General features: G+C 35.8%; 1 protein-coding gene across 4 annotated transcripts in view; it reads right to left on the reverse strand.

The window, feature by feature from the left end:
• Positions 1–23,475, reverse strand: part of PHKB (phosphorylase kinase regulatory subunit beta) — a 194,912-nt gene that overhangs the window by 122,334 nt on the left and 49,103 nt on the right. For all 4 annotated transcript variants that reach the window (XM_068529138.1, XM_068529139.1, XM_068529140.1 and 1 more), the window contains 3 exons: positions 19,939–20,046; positions 17,098–17,178; positions 8,188–8,303 (listed from right to left, as the gene is read on the reverse strand). In XM_068529138.1, the coding sequence (XP_068385239.1) occupies positions 8,188–8,303; positions 17,098–17,178; positions 19,939–20,046 (305 nt within the window). The remainder of the gene's footprint in view (positions 1–8,187; positions 8,304–17,097; positions 17,179–19,938; positions 20,047–23,475) is intronic.

Here is a 23,475-nt window from a genome sequence, read left to right on the forward strand (position 1 = left end):
CTACTGGACAGTTATCCCAGATAAATGAAAACTTTTGTTCACACAAAAACATATAAAAAAAAAATTTTTTTTTTTTTTTGGTTACTTGTGCTTTAGGTGTCATAGCTAAGGTGTGACCTTGTCTAACCCAAGGTCACAATAATCTACAACTACATTTTCTTCTAAGAGTCTTATACTTTTAGCTCTTACTACCGGTCATTGATCCATTTCCAGTTAATTTTTGTACATGATATGAAGTAGGGATCCAAATTCATTCCTTTACATATGGCTATCCAGTTGTCCCAGCACCATTTGTTGAAAAGACTACTCTTTCTCTATCGATTATCTTTGTACCTTTGTCAAAATCAGCTGACCATAGATGGGTTTATTTCTAGATCATTAATTCTATTGCACTGATCTCTATATCTATTGTTATACCAGTACCACACTTTTTAAGTATTGTAGCAGATTACTGTAACTACAGTAAGCTCATTATTGTAGTAAATTTTGAAGTTGTAAAGTGTGACTCCTCCAACTTTGTTCTTCAAGGTTGTTTTGGCTATACTGGGTCCCTTGCATTTCCATATAAATTTTAGGATCAATTTTGTCAATTTCTACAAAAAAGACAGATTTTTGATAAAGAGTACATTGAACACAGGGTATCTTTCCATTCTTGTATGTCTTCTTTAATTTTTTTCAACAATATTTTATAGTTTTTGATGTACAAGTCTTGCATTTCTTTTGTTTATTCCCTCTACTTTTAAAATGAGGAAACTAAGCCCTGAGAGATGAAGTGTAAGTGGCTTTCAAATGCATCCTTACTTTCTCTTCGGTGAAAACTCTCTTCCCTTCTAGAATCTATGCAGATCATTTTACCCTGGTTCTCAAGGACAACTGAGCCAATAATCTGGGATTAAGATACTGCCTTACTGCCTCAAATCTGCTGTCTAGCATTTCACTGCCTGAAGAAGTACCTGATGCTTCCACAGGTTAAACAAATTCCATAACAATTCACGTGGTACTGCTAGTATACTTAAGACAAGGGTCACAGTCTCTTTTCATAGCCAAAGTCACTTTAGAGAAATGACAAGGAGGAATAAAGTCCAAATGAAGAATATGTGGTGGTTTAACACACGTCTGCATTGAGGACACGGGGAGGGGGAGGGGTAAAATGGGACGAAGTGAGAGATTAGCACTGACATATATACACTACCAAATGTAAAATGGATGGCTAGTGGGAAGCAGCTGCATAGCACAGGGAGATCAGCTCGGTGCTTTGTGACCACCTAGAGGGGTGGGATAGGGAGGGTGGGAGGGAGGGGATATGGGGATATATATGTATACGTATAGCTGATTCACTTTGTTATACAGCAGAAACTAACACGACATTGTAAAGCAATTATACTCCAATAAAGATGTTTAAGAAAAAAAACAAAACACGTCTTCGAAATCTTTGACACTTCTCCCATCACAAGGTGGAGCCTAATTCCCCTCACTAGAATATAGCCTGGTCTTACTGACTCTTAACAAACAGGATGTGGTGAAAGTTATGCTGCATGATTTCCGAGGCTAGGTCATAAAAAGAAATACAGCTCCCACCTGGCCTGTGGGTTCTGAGACACTGAACCTTGGAACCTAGCCACCATGCTGTGAGCAAACTATATGGAAAAACTTCACACAGGTCTTCTGGCAGACAGCTCCTGCCAAAGTCCCAGTCAACACTCTGATACCTGAGTGAGGAAGCCTTCAAAGTTGACTCTAGCCCCAGCCACAACTGATGGCAAACACATGAGACCCTAAGCACCCTAGCTTAGGCTAGTCAACCCTCTGAACCATGAGAGTTAACAATAATAAAAGACTGTTGTTGTTTTATGCTTCTAAGTTTGGGGTTGTTTACTTGAAATAATAGGTAACCAGTTAAGAACCTAAGGCAGCTTCCTAACTGCACATGCACCCAGCACAATCATAGCTATCCTTGCATACTTCAAATGGAAACCAAACAGTACCTGCATAAGAATTCTAAATTCTCAGAACCTAAGAGTTAGAAGAGCCCATAGGAGTCATATGTTCTGACAATGCATGCAAAAACATTCACTGCCGACTGGTTTTTTTGCTTAAGGATGTGTCCCCAATGCCCTAGGAGTCTCCAGTAGCCCCCAGTGCACCAACGCTTACAGGCATTTAACCTAGTAATACCAGAAAACTTCCACTTACAGTGTGAGGTGTATGTGTTATTAAGACTATTCACAGTATTTTGAGAAGTGAGAGAAAATAACTTATTCAAAAGGCAAATACATAAAAAATTCTGTACTGGAGGAGATACATAATATAGCCAGTCCAAGGTTCTATGTTTAAAAATGATGCAAAAAGACAGCTAAGGGATGAATTTGGAAACTGTCTTCTAAATAAAGCATTACAAAAGAAAGAAACACTGTACCTGGACTAGAGAAAAGGTCAAATTCTTACCATTTTTATTTTCTTTCCCAATGCAATTGGTTGAACAATTGGACTTAATTGAAATTCAAAAATATGTTAATTTATTATTTACTGGTTATTTAAAACTCTGGCAACAGCAAGCTATTTAGAAACAGAAGCACACTCCTATTGTGATCTTACATTTATTGGCAAATATAATATGTATGTTGTAAGAATTAGAAGTATTTTACTGGCACAAGACATTATCAGAAAATTATTCCATGATTAGTTAATGCACATATTAATGTCAGGTGACTGTTACCAACAGAACATTCACCAATTTGATTCTTGCAAGGCATTACCTCAACACTTACTTACGGGAACTAAAATAAAGTGAAGTTTACCTGGGAGATAGTTTGTAATAAAGTTATTTATTGCATAAATGAAAGTTTTCCTAGAAAAGATGATGGGTTTGGACTAGGTGATTTAAAACCCACCATGGAATCCAAAAAATTAACTGGCAAGCATGGAAACTAAATTTACAATCTCCTATTCATTAACATTATGCTTTAACTCCCTGAGCTATCCAATCATATTTTCTGAAAGAAAAAGGACTTTACAGTACTATAGTTTTAATGGGTGTTCATGAATTGCTCAGTACAGAAAAAATACATAAAATGAAGCAGAATGGATGGATAGCTGCTTGTATCATAGCTCAATGACTGGAACATCAAAAATGACTTAAGGAGACTAAGTAGTTACTTTAACAAGCACTGTATGAAATAAAATGATCACTAAAAGCATCTTAAACTGAGTAAAGTAGAGCTATGTGGGTACTTATCTGATATTTTAGTGATAGCTTTCTTCATTGGAAAAGCCTAGAGAACAGAACATAAAACCGTAAAACAGAAAAAAAAAAAAACCACACACAAAAAAACCAATAATCTTTCCATTTGGGCATATATTACTAAATTACTACTAAGTTATTACAGCTTTCCTTTTTGTTTCCCAATAGCCAAAAAATTCAAAGTTAGGTTTGGGATTCAATTCACATTTTATAGAAGACTCATCTCTTCTCCAAAACAGAGTTTTGGTTTAAAGGGTTTAAAGATAGCCCCAAGGAGTAGAAATATCCTTACATAAATGAGGAAGGGAAAATATTAAAATTAAAAACTTGAATTAAACTTGGAGCAGCTAAGAGGACTACCTGGATATGTAACTCTGGGGATTAAGAATTAGTGTTATAATAAATAGGTACCAAAAGAACATATGAAGGAAAATGCAATTAAATCAAATAATATAAGATTTTTAAATGTAAGGGAATTTATTAAAAGACTTAGAGAATAAACAGAAGAAAAAAGGAGAATTATTTGAAATAGTTCCAGACACCCTAGGAGAAACTAAAAGGAGCATGTTGCTTGAGGAAAGTTAAGTCAACAGAAAAATCAGGAGAGCAGCGAATGGTTACTTAGGAAACACTTAGAGTTATACTGAACTTAGAGCAATGGACTCTTTTACCAAATCCCTGAAAAGGGTGAGGCTGCTGCAAGAATGGTGTTGGTTAAATGTAATGAGATCACTTTTTAGAAAAAAATCCTGAAGTTTATCTAAGAAATGCTAAATAATTCAAGAATTTGGACTAAAAGAGATACCAGCAAACCTGGGGCTGAAAACAGTAGAATCAGGAAGGGACTGACAAAAGCATTATGCTGAATCAAGCTTTACTGATTGCTAAGCAAAGATATCCCTGAAACTTAGCAACATGTCCCCAAGAGTGTACACCCTGCTGTTCTTTCAAACCTTAGGAAAACTTTTTCAGACTTTAAATTACAACGTGATACAGTAAAAATAACATTGGATTTAGAGGCCAACCACCTGGAATTCAGTTCTAGCTCTACTCCCTTTTGATTTGTATCATTTAAGGAGTGGAGGGGAGGAAATTATAAAACCTTCTAAACTTTAGCTTCCTCCTGTATAAAAGGTAGTAATGTTTCCTGCTTGGCCTAAATAAAAATTATTCTGTAACTGTACAGTGCTACAGATTGCAATTATTAGAGGACCACTGAGCATGGATGTTGAAGAGAGAGCCTCTATCCTCAGAATACTATGTGTAGAGACTTCCCTGGTGGCACACTGGTTAAGAATCCACCTGTCAACACAGGGGACACGGGTTTGATACCTGGTCCGGGAAGATCCCACACGTCACGAAGCAACTAAGGGCGTGCGCCACAACTACGGAGCCTGCACTCTAAAGCCCGCGCACCTAGAGTCCGTGCTCCACAACAAGAGAAGCCACTGCAGTGAGAAGCCCGCGCACCACAACAAAGAGTAGCCCCCGCTCCCCATAACTAGAGAAAGCCAAAGCACAGCAACAAAGACCCAAAACAGCCAAAAATATATAAATAAAATAAATAAATTTACTAAAAAAAAAAAGGAATACTATGTGTATGTGTTTTGGGGGCCCGGGGGCAGTAATCTTCTTTGATCAACATGCAGTTTAGAAGGGATGTGCACACCGTGGCAAAAGAAAAAGGGACATTTACCAAGCCAGTGAGCACAAGGCCTTAGTGAGCATCAAGGCGATAGTCAGATTGTGCTCTCTCTGATTCCTGCTAAGGAGGATTGCATGGCAGAGATGGAGAATGGCAAAGAAAGTTAGAGGGCAAAGGGCAGTATGAGTACTTACAGCAAGAATTACTATGTTTTATTTCCGGCTTTCTAAAATTATGAGAACAGCTTAAGGATATAACAAGGATATTGCCTTAAGCAATCCTTGGATCAGATCCAACTAGGCACAGATAGTTCTGGGATGTCTTACAACAACAGACTAAGAGGTGTGACTTAATCCCTTACTGGTAGTGGCTCTACATTCTACTCCCTGGGCATAAGCACAGAACAGATTGCCAACAAACACAGGAAAGGATGCTCAACATCACTAATCATTAGAGAAATGCAAATGAAAACTACAATGAGGTATCACCTCACATCAGTCAGAATGGCCATCATCAAAAAATCTACAAACAATAAATGCTGGAGAGGGTGTGCAGAAAAGGGAACCCTCTTGCACTGTTGGTGGGAATGTAAATTGATACAGCCACTATGGAGAACAGTATGGAGGTTCCTTAAAAAACTAAAAAGAGAACTACCATATGACCCAGCAATCCCACTGCTGGGCATATACTCTGAGAAAACCATAATTCACAAAGAGTCATGTACCACAATGGTCACTGCAGCTCTATTTACAATAGCCAGGACATGGAAGCAACCTAAGTATCCATCGACAGATGAATGGAGAAAGAAGATGTGGCACGTATATACAATGGAATATTACTCAGCCATAAAAAGAAATGAAATTGAGTTATTTGTAGTGAGGTGGATGGTCCTAGAGTCTGTCATACAGAGTGAAGTAAGTCAGAAAGAGAAAAACAAATACCGTATGCTAGCACATATATATGGAATCTAAAAAAAAAAAAGACTCGAGGGAAAAGTTACTGAACAAAGAAAATGAGAATTCTTAATCAAGAGGTTTTTTTTAATTAAGCAATCTTTTTTCAGTTAGAAACCTAAAATTTAAGCAGCAAATCATATTCAAAGGAAAGGTTGTTCAACCATGGGATCATAGAAAAAAAAATGGTTCTGATGAACCTAGGGGCAGGACAAGAATAAAGATGCAGACATAGAGAATGGACTTGAGGACACGGGGAGGGGGAAGGGTAAGCTGGGACGAAGTCAGAGAGTGGCACTGACATATATACACTACCAAATGTAAAATAGCTAGTGGGAAGCAGCTGCATAGCACAGGGAGATCAGCTCGGAGCTTTGTGACCACCTAGAGGGGTGGGATAGGGAGGGTGGGAGGGAGATGCAAGAGGGAGAGGATATGGGGACATATGTATACGTATAGCTGATTCACTTTGTTATACAGCAGCAACTAACACAAGAATGTAAAGCAATTATACTCCAATAAAGATGTTAAAAAAAAAAAAAAAAAAAGAAAGAAAGATATTGGTCTCCCACCACTGCTGCCATCACTGCATCCATGAGTGCCATAGGGCTCAGGTCTCCTGTAGTTTCAAAACAGACCATTTTGGCAGCAGAGGTGACATATCTAAAATTGGCTTGTGGATATCTGAGCTAAGAAGCATTTAGGGAAAAAAAGGTTTGAAGTTCTTTTAAGTGTTCTACCATGGAAAATTAGAAGATGAATGCTAAATGTATAAAACTTCATTTCCCATCCATTTGAATAAAACGGGCCTGCTACAATTAAGATTAATTTTGCATGGAAAAGGTAGCAAAGAACATCACTTAATGATCTTCTAAGCCTTGAAATAAAATTCTTAATGATTCAATTTAAAGATGGCACCTCAGTTACAGGAAAACATGTTGGAGCCTCTGTTTTTTTCACTAGGGACCTCTCAATACCCTCACTTTCTAGGGTTAATGGTAACTTTTACCCAAGGTTCTTTCTGAGTTTACTACAATTTTTATAAATAGGAAAAACCCTACTCCAAATATTTTATACTGAAAATAATGTCAGTGGGACCACACTGGCATATATTAAATATTTATTAAAAAGCAGAAAAGGGGCCTGATAAATCATAAATACTGAAAAGGTAAATTTTAAAAAATCACCTTTTCCAATCATATAAACTTTCTGTCTTGAATTTGACTGATAATCTGGAATGTTGAGAACTTATAGCTGAAATATAATGTTATCTTCCTATTTTTAGTATTTGCCAGAATTTGTTTAATGTCTGAATTGAACTGTACCACAAACTATTTCTCTCCTCTACTGTCTTCCTTACATATTGCTATTTATTCTACTCTGTACTATAAAAATGCCTCATATGAATCATAAAACTTATAGAAAAGTTTGTATGTTAGCTGTCTGGAGTTAAATGAAAAATCCTTTTTGTTTCAATCTTTGTTATTAAAATATTCTTAAATATGTGAGTATACTTACATTTCAGTGTTTACTTATGCCAGGTGTTCAAATGCTTTATATATACTAACTCAATCATTACAACAACTTTATAAAGTAGAGTACATTACTATCTCCATTTTATAAATCAGGAAACTGAGGCACACAGACCTTATACAGCTAGTGATCTGGAGCCAGTTTTTAGTTTACTAATATCTTATATCAGCTTAATTTTTTGTGTGTAATTAGTCCTTCTATCCAAAAAAGTACAGAGCTGCAGATTCCTCTTAACCAGTGTTTCCTAAACTGTTTCTTCAAGTCTCAATAAAGAGACTAAACTGACCTATAGCTGATAACCTTTAGGTTCTTCAATCTTTTACTGCGAAATGGATAGGACTAATTGAGCTGCATTTTTTAGTTAAACAAAATATAAAGGGTATGAGTATCTCTTGTTATGATAAAAATCAGCTCTATAACACGAAAGGGAATTTTACATGCAATGCATACACAATTGCTGTTTGGCAATTTTAATGTACTTGATCTTTCAAACAGTGTCATTTCAAAGAGGAAAAAGAAAATGACTTGGTTGAGCAGAAAGGCCAAGCCTTGGACTGGTTACTGATATGCATGTACTGACACCTTGGGAAGCTGGGAAAGACACCCTGCTCTTTTCCTGCATCTGTTGATGGGCACTGAGAGCAGGCTCTTCCTTTAATTTTAAGTGAATTTCATCTGAATCACATATAGAAAAAAAGGAGATGAAAATTACATAGAAACCAGAGTTCCAATCTAGTTCTTTGATTTTTATTCATGCTCCACACATTTAAATTAAAACAAACAAACAAACAAACACTCAGAAATCAGCAAATTACCTCGAATGCAGCTCTGTGCTGCCATTATTATATTTGCTTCCTCTTTCCCAGACACCAAAGTCAGGCACACGGTAAACTCTTTCCACACAAAATACAAGGTTCTGAATAAAAGAGACCTAAAAGAAAAGAGATGAAACATAAGGACACGTGAAATAACAGGACCTTTAGATATTGATAAGAACAATCAGATATTTGAAAATTTGGATTTGAAATTCAAAATGTATTTGCCAAAAAAAAAAAAAAATGTATTTGCCTACCAACACTTTTTTAACATGCTGAAATTTTTGTGATTATTACATTACTATGAATACGCTCTTACATCCGGTTTTTCTAACATAAAGCCTAAAGTGAGAACCTAATATAAACAGTACAGAAATAAAATTTAAATCCTGTCAATGTTCCAACTATAATTCTTCAATAATGTATCTATCAACATTATGGTTCATGAGGGCTGTGCATCTTAAGAATTAAGAAAAATATAAAGCACTGTTTTATACTAGATAATAATATTTGGAATCTAAAATGTCAAATGTTAAAGAAGTCTAACACTTTGGAGATAAAAAGGTATTTTTCAGTTCTAAAATGAGTCAGTCTCATGTTAGGTCAACCTAGAGTCTTGAGTTTATTACTCATGGAATCTGATCTTCCTCCTGCCTTTTCTATAGCTATAGGTACCCATTTTTATACACTCAAAGCTTACAGTTGGAGATGGGCCCAACCAATAGGCCAGGAATCACAGCTTTCATGTAAAGATTTCAAACATTTGATTAAATTTTTACTTTCAATAGTAACTATGGAAAGCAAAGATTACAGTCAGTTCTTACTTAATAAAAGTTTATTCATTTTAATAAAAACAATATCTTATGTGGGCTACTGGTCCTAATTACAGGGTTTTTAATTTAGTCATCATGTTTGGTTCAATACTGCATACTGAATATGTGCATCTTGTCTACCCTTCGTCTCGCTATCCCTCTAAAGTGGCAATACATATTCCCCGACCTCCACTCTACACACCTAATTAATTTAATGTATATATTCTTAAGAATGACACATAATAACACTAAAAACCAAGGTAAAGTTCCACCAGTAGACTAGAAACTTTGAGAAATTATAGAAAAAGAGAAAGCAGTAGGGAAGAATTGGTTGAGAAATCAGAGCAGAGGAAAACACAGCCTCTTAAAATGATTCTTCCTTGCTCTCTAGGGTCTCTAGCAAGTCTCTAAGCCCAGAGTTAACAAATACATTGATCAAGAGTTGACCAGGAAGCAGTCTACATACGTTCTCTCACAAATGATGAATGGCTGAGGCAGCTGAATCCTTGACCTTTTCATTCTCAATCCCAACATAGAGATATCTGCCCTCAGAGCCAAGAACAGCTCAGGCATTTCAGTGAAGGAAAAAGCAATTAGGGTGTTGGGGCCTCACAGAAATATAACAGAGCATTCTAGGTTTTCATAAAACACAAACCTATCCTGTCACTTCTCCACCAAAGAGTGGAGCAGTACACACCTCCAGTAAACTTTTTTTTACTTCAAATATTGGGGAGGGTCTTCCCAGCTTTCCCAATTTCTTGTTACCTTACCTATTTCCCTAAGGAAAACCTGCCTATATAAAAATCCTGGTGTAATTTCATAAAACCTGATGTCTTCAGCTTTTCCACGGTCTTCAGAGTTATTTAGATTCTATAAAACTTACAGGAAATACTTTATACTTGTCAGGTCTCCAAGTTAAAAGATTTGAAACCATCTAAATCCTTCTTCCTCTTATGAAAAACTTCTTAAGTATATAGTCCATATACTTGCTTCTTCCCCCTCTTAGGAGGACTTTAGGACCAGGGCTGGGCCCAAGTGAGGCAGTCTGCTCAGGCTGCATGAATGGTGTAATAGTTGGCCAAGAAGGTATTTTTGGCTAATAAGCCCCATAAGTAAAACTAAAATACCACTTACATTCCAGTTCCACAAAAAAGAAGTTTAGAAATTGCCATTCCACTTCATCCCAACAAATAAAAAGCTTCTTAACTCTTCTTGGATCCATGAGAGAGGGGAGGACACAGAGCAAACTGCTGTCCCAAGACTGGAGAGATCCACAGGCGGAAACAGTTATGGCTCCCTAGAGCATGGACTCATGAGCAGAAACCACCTAGGGTATCAGTGATGGGGTAGTAAAACCTGAACTGTAACTGACAAATTGTTAGAGGCTCACTTAAAAACTCTTGAAAGTTAAAAAGTCCAGGGTGACATAGTCATAATGGGGTCCCCACAATACTGTGAGATTTACCTCCAAGAGCTCAGCCAGGCTCCCACAGAAAATATCCTAGGAAAATCCCCTGTGGCTTCCAGCAAGGAGAGGGGAAAAGTAACCATTTTGAAATACATTGAAACATTCTGTTTTTCTTAAGAGGGTCTCCCCTTAGGGGAAACTAGTTAATCAAAGCCAGACCTGCTGGGCTATTTTCAGAGCCTAACTGACTCGGGAAGGGAAATACCCAATTCCAGCCAGCTCTAACTTTCCACATGGGGAACAGAAATTTTCAATTCCAGCCTACCAGAGCCATCCTGCCCTACCTAAGGGGAGAGAAAAAATCTGAAAACACTTATGAAGTTCATAGTCCAGAGGCACAGGCTAACTAACAGACTGGGACCTAATCGTAGGATCATAGAAGGCTAACTAAAAGACTGCCTAGGTCCATGAGCTGATCACGCCCTCTTTGAACCGTTCCTCTAAAACTCCTCACTACCTCCTCCAGGTAGGTACACACAGTTTTGAGGGCATTAGCCCACTGTGGCCCCCTTAGCCTGGCAAAGCAATAAAGCTATTCTTTTCTACTTCACCCAATAAATAAATAAATAAATACTGCCTAATCATAGCAAAATAACAGCAACAATGTATTGATAACTGATTATGTTTATGACTATATCTTACATGTGTATATGTTTATGTATGCTTATATATAAATAAAATAAATGACAGCAAAGATACAAGGGATAAGAGGAAGGAATTAGGATTATTTTGTTATTATAAAGTACTCACACTATGTGTGAAGTAGTATAGTGTTATTTGAAAGTGGACTTATTTGTTGTAAAAGTATATTGCAAACTCCAGGGCAACAAGTAAAAAAAGTAGGAAAAAAATGAAATGTAAATGATATGCTAAAAAAGGAGAGAAAACAGAATCATATAAAAAACTCAATTAGAGCAAAGGGAAAAAAAGAGTGGAAGACAAAAATAGACAAACAATAAGGGCAACAAATAGAAAACAGTAACCAATATAGCAGATAGTAATCCAACTATATCAATAATCACTCTGAATGTCAACGTTCCAAATGTACCTATTAAAAGACAGAGATTGTTAGAGTGGATCAAAAACCATGACCTAACTATATGTTGTCTATAACAAACCCACTTTCACTATAAAGACACATATAGATTTCAAATAAATAAATGGTGAAAAATATACTATGCTAACACTAATCACCAGACGAGAAAGCTGAAATAGCTATTTAATTTCAAACAGAGCAGACTTCAAAGGAAGGAAAGTTATTAGGGATAAAGAAGGGCATTACATAATAATAAAGGAGTTGATTCTCTAAGAAGACATAACAATCTTTAACATGTATATGCCTAACAACATCAAACTGTGAGGAAAAAAAGCAATAGAATTGGAAAGAGAAACAGATGAATTCTCTATCAGAGTTTAAGACTTCAACACCTCTCTATAAGAAACAGATCCAGCAGGCAGAAAATCAGTAAGGATATAGTTGAACTCAATGACATCATGAATCAACTGGATATAAAGGACATTCACAGACTATTTCACTGCAGAACAGCAGAATATATGTGCTTCTCAAGCTTACATGGAACACTCACAAATACAGACCACATTCTGGGTCAAAACCACACCTTAACAAATGTAAAAAGATATAAATCATACTATGTCTGCTCTCAGTCCACAAATGATTAAACTAGACATCAATAACAGAAAGACAACTGGAAAATCCCCAAACATGAAGACTGAACAACATAATACTAATACTATATGGGTCAAAAAAAAAAAAAAAAGGAAATGAAACAGCTTTTCAAAATTTTAGGGATGCAGTGAAAGCAGTGTGAGAGGGAAATTTATAGCACTGAATGCATATATTAAAAAAGAAGAGATCTAAAATCAATATTCTAAGTTTCTACTTTAGAAAACTAGAAAAAGAGCAAATTAAATCCGAAGTAAGAATAAGTAAAGAAATAATAAGAATTAGAACAGAAACCAATGAAATTGAAAACAGGAATTTAAGAGACAAAAACAATGAAACCAAAAGCTGGTTCTTTGAAAATAAAATAAATAAGCTTCTAGCTATGCTAACTAAGGAAAAAAAGAGAGAGGACACAAATTACTATTAACATAAACAAAAGAGGGGACATCACTACATTTCCCGTGGCAATTAAGAGTAAAATAAAGGAATACGAAGAGTAACTCTATGTCCATAAATTTGATAACCCAGATGAAATAGACCAAGTCCTTGAGAGCCACAATACAACAAAACCAACAAAAAAAGAAACAGATAATCTAAATAGACCTGTATCTATTAAAGAAATTGAATCAATAATTATGATCTTCCAAAACAGAAAGCATCAGCTCTAGATGGGTTCACTGGTGAATTCTACCAAATGTTTAAGGAAGAAATTTTATCAATTCTCTACAATCTCCTTCAAAGGATAAAAGCAGAGGGAATACTTCCTAACTCATTCTGTGAGGCCAGCAATACCTTAACACCCAAACCAGACAAAGACATTATAAGAAAACTACAGACCAATATCCCTCATGAACATAGATGCAAAAATCCTCAACAAAATATCTGCAAATTGTGCTTCCCTGGTGGCGGAGTGGTTGAGAATCCACCTGCCAATGCAGGGGACATGGGTTCAAGCCCTAGTCCGGGAAGATCCCACATGCTGCAGAGCAACTAAGCCCATGTGCCAAAACTACTGAGCCTGAGCTCTACAGCCCGCGAGCCACAACTACTGAGCCCGTGTGCCTTAACTACTGAAGCCCGTGTACCTAGAGCCCAGGCTCCACAACAAGAGACGCCACCGCAAGGAGACGCCTGTGCACCAAAACGAAGAGTAGCCCCCACTCGCCACAACTAGAGAAAGCCCGCACGCAGCAACGAAGACCCAACGCAGCCAAAAATAAATAAATAAAAATAAATAAATTTATAAAAATATATATATATTTGAAAATTGAATCCAAAAAAGTATAAAAAAGAATTATACCACACCAAGTAGAATTTATCTCAGGCATGCCAAGCTGATTCAACATTAGAAAATCTATTACTGTAATACATCACAACAAAAGACTAAAAAAGAAAAATCACATGATCATTTCAACAGATGAAGAAAAGTATTTGACAAAATCCAATACTGATTCATGATCAAAAACTCTTGGTAAACTAGGAATAGAGGGGAACTTTCTCAACTTGAAATGGACTATCTACAAAATATATACAACTAAAATCATATTTAATGGTGAGAAACTCAATGCTTCCTCAGTAAGATCAGGTACAAGGCAAGCATGTTCCTTCTTGCCACTCCTTTTCAAGATCATACTGGAAGTCCTTGCTAATTTAATAGGGCAAGGAAAGGAAATAAAAGGTATTCAGATTGGGAAGGAAAACATGAAACTGTCTTTGGTGGCAGATGACATGATCATCTATGCAGAAAGTCCAAAACAATCAACAAAAAAACCCTGGAACTAATAACCAAATATAACAAGTTGCAGGATACAAGTTTAATATATAAAAGTCAATTACATTCCTATATATCAACAATGAGCAAGTGGAATCTAAAATTAACACCCCCAAAAATGAAACAGGTATAAATCTAAGGAAATATATATAAGATCTATATGAGGAAAACTACAAAACTGATTAATGTCATCAAAGAAGGACTAAATAAATGGAGAGGTATTTCATGTTCGTGAATAGGAAGACTCAATATTGTCAAGCTATCAATTCTTCCCAAATTGATCTATATATTCGATATAATCCCAACCAAAGTACCAGCAAGTTATTTTATGGATATTAACAAACTGATTCTAAAGTTTTTACAGAGCAGCAATAGACCCAGAATAGTCAACCCAATTTTGAAGAAGAACTAAGTTGGAGATATCACACTACCCAATTTCAAGATTTACTATAAAGCTATGGTATTCAACACAGTGTGGCATTGGCAAAAAAATAAACAAACAGATCAAAGGAACAGAAAAGAGAGCCCAGAAATAGAACCCCATAAGTATAGTCAACTGATCTTTAACAAAGGAGCAAAGGTAATACAATGGAGAAAAGACAGTCTCTTCAACAAATGGTGCTGGAACAAATGGACATCCTCATTGAAACAAAAAAAATGAATATAGAGAGAGAACTTATATCCTTTACAAAAGTTAACTCAAAATGGATCATTGACCTAAATGTAAAAGCAAAACTATAACTCCTAGAAGACAACACAGGACAATATCTAGATGACCTTGGGTATAGAGATGCCTTTTTAGATAAAACGTCAAGGAAACAATTTAGGAAAGAAATAATTAATAATCTGGACTTCAATACAATTAAAAACTTGTGCTCTGTGAAAAATAATGTCAAGAGATTGAGAAAACAAGCCACAGATTGGGAGAAAATGTTTACAAAAGACACACCTGATAAAGCACTGTTATCCAAAATATACAAAGAACACTTAAAACTCAACAAAAGAAAACAATCTGACTAAAAAAAATTAATTAACATTCTATGCTTGCAATGCATATTTACAATTCTGTGATTCTGGTATTCTAGCCCTTGAATACTTATAACCCATACCTTTGTTTTATACCCAATTATGAAATATATCTATTTGGATTTTCCATTAAACACCATGTTCTAAATTCTTCCACCATTTGTAACTACTTCTCAATTCTGTTTTTCACCGTAAGACCACTGGTTTTCTATGCTCTAGGTCTAGAAACACATCTGTGGCTACTGTGTCTTCTTTATCCCCCATATCATTCTGACACCAAGGTCTGCTATTTTTCACACCATTTTTGTTGTCAAAAAGGTTCTGTGAATCTTGACACAGTATCACAATTCTCATGTCTAACATTCAAACCCTCCATCATCTTCCCACCCTAAGCCTGCGTGCCAATGACTCCACAGTCTGGCAGGAACCGTAGATTCCAATGGGCTTGGTCTTGCTCATTTCAACTGAAACACTTTTCTATGAACCTTCCTTTAGTCCCAGTTCAAATCTCCCCTACTTGGGGAAAACTCTGACTTCTTTCTCCTAACTCAAACTGCACTAGACCACAGTTCTTAATTTTTCTTTGTTTAATGTGTTTTTCCCCTCCACCTCTAATTAGTATTCAGGTCTACCATCTCTTATTTACAATACGAAAATCCCACAAACTCTGAAACTCATTTTTTCTTAACTCATTTGTCAGCAAAACCCATAACCGACATCAGATTATCTGCCTTATTTATCGTACTTTATGTGAATATGCATATGTCAATGTAAAAATATTAAGGTGCTATGTATGCGGTTTTGCCCTAAACCCTGCTGGGGTTATAACATAAATAAGGTATCTTATCACCTTTTCAAAACACACAAAAAAAATTGATATCTAAAACTTTTTTGGTCCCAAAGGTTTCGTCTTCTTTTTTTTTTAATAAATTTATTTATTTATTTTTGGCTGCGTTGGGTCTTCATTGCTGCGCGCGGGCTCTCTCTACTTGCGGCAAGAAGGAGCTACTTTTTGTTGCGGTGCGCGGGCTTCTCATTGCAGTGGCTTCTCTTGTTGCGGAGCACAGGCTCTAGGCGCGCGTGCTTCAGTAGTTGCAGCTCACAGGCTCTAGAGCGCAGGCTCAGTAGTTGTGGCGCACAGGCTCAGTTGCTCTGTGGCATGTGGGATCTTCCTGGACCAGGGATTGAACCCGGGTCCCCTGCATTGGCAGGCGGATTCTTAGCCACTGTGCCAGCAGGGAAGTCCTAATTTCTTCTTATCATTATTGTTTCTTTATTATATAGCTACACTTCTAAAGAGGTTTTACTTATGTGTATTAAAAAGGCACAACTGGATGAATGTATAAGATTATGAACTGCTAGAGGGCAGGACTACATGTACCAATTTCACAGCACCCTCAGTGCAGTTCAGTGATGACTGTGGTGTTTAGTATATGATACAATTGTTCTCCCTGCATGGATCACAGGAGAAAAATAATAAGTATATAGTATACCTGCTCTTTGATGGAATTCTCACTGTATAGACCATCTCAATAATGAAAGCTTTTTGCTCCAACTGTGGCCATATTTCAAAATGTGTTAGCACGTGGGTCTGTCTGTGTGTTTGTTCAAGCATTATTGCCTATGAAAGAAATGTTTCTCAACTTTGTCATATAAATTATTTTCAAATACCCTAATAAGAATAAGAACATGGTACTTATCTTTTGGAAAGCATCAAGAACTCTACTGAGGTCAGACAAATAAAAATAACAAAATATAATAAACGTATTTTTTTACTTTTAAAAGGATGGGTTACAAAAAGCAATGATATGAAAGAAGACATAATAATTCTGAAAAAATCTGCAAATGCTATTTTATTTTCATTGTTACTAAAATTTCTGAAAGTTACAAGTTTTTATTTCAGATCACCTGAAATACAGCCTTCAGAGGAGTAAAGTTTTATAACCTGTTACATATTTTGTACATTTTTAAAGTGCTTTGCATTGAAAATATAAAGACTTTTTTGCCTGAGTATCCAAAATCCAGTATCTGGCTATATGAATTTAAGAATAATCCATTTTATACAACTAAAAATAAGTTTGAAAAAGTAAAAGAAGAAAGATATTCTCAGAGATGAAATTTAGTACTAGAGAATTTGGGGAAATCATACCTCATCAGTGTTATAGATAATCTGGAGTCCTGAGGAAATCATTTCCACAAGGTAAAGGAGATAGAGTGACACTGCATTTATCTGAAAACAAACATTATAATAGGTTAAAGGAAACAACAAAAATACTATCTTATGAAATTAAATGTAAAAGCTAAAATTACAAGTCTTTTGCTCTAGTAGTGGCATATAAAAACTATTTCCTTTCCTATGAAAAATAAAGGTGCTGTGGATTTAGTTCATAATAAAATCTCAACTTTGTATGTAAAACTCTAAAATCCTCAAATTCATTGTGATGGTTATAAACAGCTAATTAGGGACTATTTTTACAACATTTGCTTTCTAAGATTTATTTTTAAACTCTAGATCTAAGTACTACTTTGAAACAGTTTTGCCCCACAGGCAGCTATGTAATGTCAATCCAACTCAAATGTATGTAAATGAAAAAACTGTTTGGCAATTAAGACATTAGGACTATGCCAGTACACCATAAACAATAGGCAGTGCATCTTGTATTCAGAGAATACAGAACTTATGTAAGCAACTGCTGGAACACAGTAATCAATAATTTAAAATCTATTTATGAACAAATGAGTTTTTTCTCTTAGTTTATTAGTTTATTAAAGATAAACATTATATGATCTAAACAAAACAAAGAAAAAGACAATAATGTCCACTTTAACCAAAAATAAAGATTCTCATGGAATTCTGAATGGGATGTTCTAAATTTTCTAGAGAAAACAAGCAGTGAAAGATAAATACTACAACATGGACAAACCTTGAAAACATTATGCTAAGTGAAAGAAACCAGTCACGTAAGACCATATGTTGTATGATTCCATTTATATAAATGTACAAAATAGGCTTATTCACAGAGACAGAAAGTAGGCTGGTAATTGCCTAGGGTTGGGGTCTTTGAAGGAGATGGGGAGTGACTGCTAATAGGTACAGGATTTCTTTATCGGGTGATGAAGATGTTCTGAAACTGACTGTGATGTTGGCTGCACAACTTTGTGAATATGTTAAAAACCACTGAGTTATATACTTTACATAGGCGAACAGTATATTATGCGCATTATATCTCAATAAAGCTGTTATGTAATAAACAAATAAATAAATGGGAAGCAGTGAAAATGTTTCATTTAGCCAGCAAGCTGCTAACTTGAGTTAAAAACAAAGAGAAGGCAAGATGTAATTTTCTCCCCATATAATTCTAACCCAAAAGATTATTACCCACTAACAGCCTTGGTATCTTGTGCCTTCCTTGACTCTCCTCCAGTCCTTTCTGAATAATTGACAGAAAGTTGGGGCAGAAAATTATTTGTGCCCTAGATGCCTTGGACAAAGCAGCCCTGGGCTGCCAGGGCCTACCAGTGGGGGTAGCTCTCTCAGGAACCATGACTATCGTGAACATCTCCTGATTTCCCAGCACTCAAAGTCCAGTGTGTGTCGGGGGTCTTGTCAAGGTCCAAGTGGGCCACATAAAAAGACAGAGGATTCCAGTTTTTAGGTATTTGAGATCAACATCAACTCTTGAGGGACTTTTCTCAGAACACAGTAGGGAAGAGTTTCATTCCATTGCCAAGGTCACCCAAATATTTTCTTAGAGCACTGACACCGGCCTGTCAGAAATGACCTCAAAGAAATTTCATTACTATTGACAGCCACTTACAGCAACACCTCAAAGAGCTCACTGCTCTGACTTTCAGGAGGCTTCTGTGAGAAAATAACAGTAAGTGGTAAATTGTACAGGGACTACCAAATAACAGGTTGACCAGCATTTATTTGAAAGCTACCGTGTGCCAGGCACTGAGCTTAAATTCTGAGATACAAAAATAAATGAGCAACTATCTTCTGAAAACCCTATGTCAATAGTAAATGTACTTGTCAAAGCAAAAGGTACAGAAAACCTAATTAGGTGATAATTACAAGGAGAAGGTTGAGTAGCTACATATTCATGTAACACTAAATCTCCAAGGAACAGGTTACAAATAAGTGTAAGAGTTTCTGTTGCCTAGAAATGGGGACACAACTTTCTGTGTTTGGAGGAGTCATACTAAAGTAAGACATTTCAGATCTCTAGAGAGAGAGGGACTATACAAAGGAGATACTCTGATTTTAGTAAGGAATATATGAATAATAAGTATTCTATCCTAAAGACTGCAGAACCAAATGATGAACAGGAAGAAAATCCATTAAAGATAAACAGCATATATAACATTTGTATCCTAGAAACAAGGCAATAGGATGTCCTGCTAAAAGGAGTACACAGATGTGAGAGAAAAAGTGAAAACAAAACAAAGTCTTATGGTGTATTCTTAGCATATAACATTTATATACAAAATTTAATATAGTATGTAAGATAAAATTTATAGACTCCAGAAATGCCTTTGGAATTACATTTTAGTGGTATGTTTTTAGCTTTATTGAAGGTTGATATATTAAAAATGAACTGTCATGTAACAAAAACTTCTGATTTGCTGTTACATTACTGCTAATTGTCTTTTATTCCCTAGTTCCTAAATATTGAAATTCCTCTAAATTTGGTAATAAGAACAAGCTTTTGTCACTGAAAGAGCTGTAGGATTCCTTCTTCTAGATCGTAATAATATTATAATCTATCCACCTGCCCTTTTTGCTTTTGGACCAAGAACTCAGTCAAATTTAATGTTCAATCACAATACCTAATTCAGTCCTGGTGGGATTTCTTCATTTCATGGTTGATTTTCTACTACTGTTTTGAACAATTTATGAAATCTACTTTTTAAGAATTGTAAATAGCCTCACATCTTCTATGATGTAGAGTATAAATGGAGAAGAAAATTTGTAATCTTCTCTTTTTACCTGAAGATGACCATATTCCTCATAGGAGAGAATCTCATCTCCTGTATTTACGTTGAAAACAGAGTGAAGACATGTTGTCGGGCGTGGATCCTGCTTAAACTGCTGGACCTAGAATCAAATATAAAATTTGAATAATGCTACTAATTCACATTCTCATTCAAGATCAGAGATTATAAATTATTTTTCAAGACATTTTTTAATGGGGAAAGCAACAGCTTATAGACAGAGGATAGAAAAAGGCAGAAGTGTTATTACTTTTTCTAAAGAAACAAAACACAGACAACTCATAACTATTAATTTAACAGTTAACACGATTGTTAAATACTTAATTGATATTTCACAAACATAGCAACTCAAGTGTAATAGGGAGCTTGTTAATGTAGTAGCATTGGCTTTTGTAACGTTTTGCATCTTATTTTAGAGTCAAATAATGGTTTATTCTGTGGGACAGGATTTCAGGGATTGTATCCCACTGTAATGCTATTTGGAAATGCTTACATGACACTCAATGAAAGGCGACATTCTAATTCAGTAAGTGTTCAAAACTTCAAATGCTTTTTCTTTCTCCAAGGATCACAAATTGTAACCCATGCTCTTGTCAACGTGTTTTCATTTCTTTTGCCACACATACTCTCATTACTAAGGCACCAATTCCAAGCGAATATAGGCCATACCTTTACTTATTAACTAAACAAAAAATTTAACCATTTTAGAATACTAAGTAATTACTAAATGACAAAAAGACAAACTCCAAGGACAAACAGATATTAATTCAATTCGGCAAACATTTACTGATCAGTTGTATGCCAAGTATGCCAAGTACTAGCTCCTGGAAGTATGAGATGAATAGGAACAGAGAATGAATAGAATGACACATAGCTCTATGTAAGGCAATGACTTCCTTCTCTCTTTGATGGTATCTGGGTATTCACGATCTTGTCTTGTTTCACTTGGCTAAGGAACCACATAGAACCATATTCTCTTCTCTACCTTTAAATTTCTTCTCCATCCTTAAAGTCTTATCTCAAAAAAACAAAACAAAACCTTCTTTTATAAAGTCCCTTCTGAACCCCAACTAAAATTCCTTCCTCTGGACTCCTACATCAGGGTGCTTATCCCTCAATTGTTTTTCCAGGCTTTTATTTTTATTAGTTGTCTGTATCTCCCACTATCTTGCAAGCTTCTAGAAGTTACACTATCCAATATGGTAGCCACTAGCTACATGTGACTAATTAAATTAAATTACAATTATATAAAATTTAGAAATTCAGTCCTTCAGTTACACTGGCCCCATATCAAGTGTTCAACAGCCACATGTGACTAGTGACTTCTGTAACTGTTCAACACAGTAACAGAGAACATTTAGATCATCACAGAAAATTTATTTGACAGTACTGTGCTAGAGGGCTAACACACCTTTGCACCCCCAAGAGCCCTGCACAAACAAATAAGCTCTCCCTATGGTTGAAATCAACAAAATGAAAGTCACGACCTATCAAAAGATAATCAGAAATGAGAGAGTGAGGGTAAAGGTAGGGATGTACATCCTCTATCTATGTAGTGACCAAGCTATCCAGTGTTAACTCAGAGAAGGTGAGAAGGCTACCCCTTCTCAGTATCTGAAACTGCTGGCAATAGTCTTAGACCAGCGGTCCCCAAGCAGGGACCGGTTTCATGGAAGACAATTTTTCCACTGACCCACTGGTGGGGGCGTGGGGGGTTGATGGTTCAGGTGGTAATGAGACTGATGGGGAGTGGCAGATGAAGCTTCAATCGCTCGCCCGCTGCTCACCTCCTACCGTACCACCCAGTTCCTAACAGGCCGCAGACTGGCACCCATCCACGGGCCAGGGGCTGGGGACTCCTGTCTTAGACTACACAAATAGAAATCAATGTGGTCACTACTTTCACAGTACCATGACTATTATCTCAAAGTGTTGAACATTATTCTGGGCTCATAGACAAAAATGTGGTTAAATTAAAACAAAATACATTTTGCCCACTTGATAAGGATCTAGATGGATAAGGTTTTCTTAGTTTAATAAAGTGATTGCTGCAGTTGACAAGGCAGTGTTTGTCATTTGTCTTCAAGACACACAAGTACCCAGCATGAGATTTTATATTCATTCAATCACTGTGTCAGGGGAAAAGCAATTACTAAATGATTAAAGATGCTCAAGTGGGGAATTATATAATTATGCTTTGAGTCTTAAAGCTGTTACAAGACAAATAATTTAAAATTTCAGAAAAAATAAAAGACCCAAACTCTATAAGCTTTGACAATTAATGGGGCATACTGTATGTAAAATACAGACAGAAAGTACTCTTGAAAGGAGTCAAAATCAAGAGGACATCAATTAGTATTGTATGATATCTGGCATTTGACAAGTAAAAATAGAGAATAATTAAAGTAAAATTTTCTAGATTAAAAAAATCTAGAATAATGTTTTTTCTTCTTGTATTTTATTTAGATTTTTCCTGAAAACTTTAATCATTGTGAATCAGCAGTTTATCGTTCAGGAAAAGGTACTGAGTATGCTGTCATCCATTCTTAATTTATAGACTTAAAATATGTACTTAGGTAGGAAAAATCATCTCATAAGGGAATCCTGGAAAAATAAACTTTATAAAATTTTAATGATTTCTCATGAATTAGAAACTACTTGGTAGCATTTTAAACAAATAAATTTTTGAAGGAGGTAGAGACAGCAACATTCATAGCCTATTGTAAAGCAAATCCCTGCCCTCTGAACTACTAACTGCAGACTGAATCAATTTTGAAATCTGAATGCTTCTCCTTAAGAAGTGTTAATAAAAATAGGTATATGAACATTTAAAGGTAAAAAATGACCTAATGTTAATTAGTAGAAATTAATACAAGCAGCAAGCCAATAATAGAAATCAGATTGCTCTACATTCTTCAAATCAAGGAAAACGCTATTCACTCAAATTCATAATAAATTATCTCCTTTAGGTAGTATTACTAGAAAATATGTCAGGAAGCGTGCTTTACAATGAGAAGCAACAAAAGTGGAGAGCCTTAGACTTTCGAAGTCATGATTTTACTTCAGAAGATGAGCCTTAAGGTCAAAGAGCACATGAACACTACAAATATGCTTTACTTTAGTTTTAAGTGAAGGCCAAAAGATATAATTTCATATTTAAAAATATGGTAACTGGGGGTGGGGGTGGTGGGATGAATTGGGAGATTGGGATTGACATATATACACTAATATGTATAAAATAGATAAGTAATAAGAACCTGCTGCATAAAAAAAATAAAATTCAAAAAAAAATAAATAAAATGCAATTTAAAAAAATAAAAATATGGTAACAGTCTCTACTGCTATGGAGTCATTAAGGAAATGGTGAGCACCAATAAGAGGTGAAGGTATGGTGGGACACACTGAGCTGGGTGCATGGTTCATTCCAACTGAGTTGTATGTGGATTACAGTAATACCCTCCATGCCTACTCTAAAGGTTATGGGACTCAAGAAAGATTATGACAATGGAAATGTTTTAAAATTTGTAAAACC

The sequence above is a fragment of the Eschrichtius robustus genome, chromosome 19, assembly GCF_028021215.1.
Source record: "Eschrichtius robustus isolate mEscRob2 chromosome 19, mEscRob2.pri, whole genome shotgun sequence".
Lineage (NCBI taxonomy): Eukaryota > Metazoa > Chordata > Mammalia > Artiodactyla > Eschrichtiidae > Eschrichtius > Eschrichtius robustus.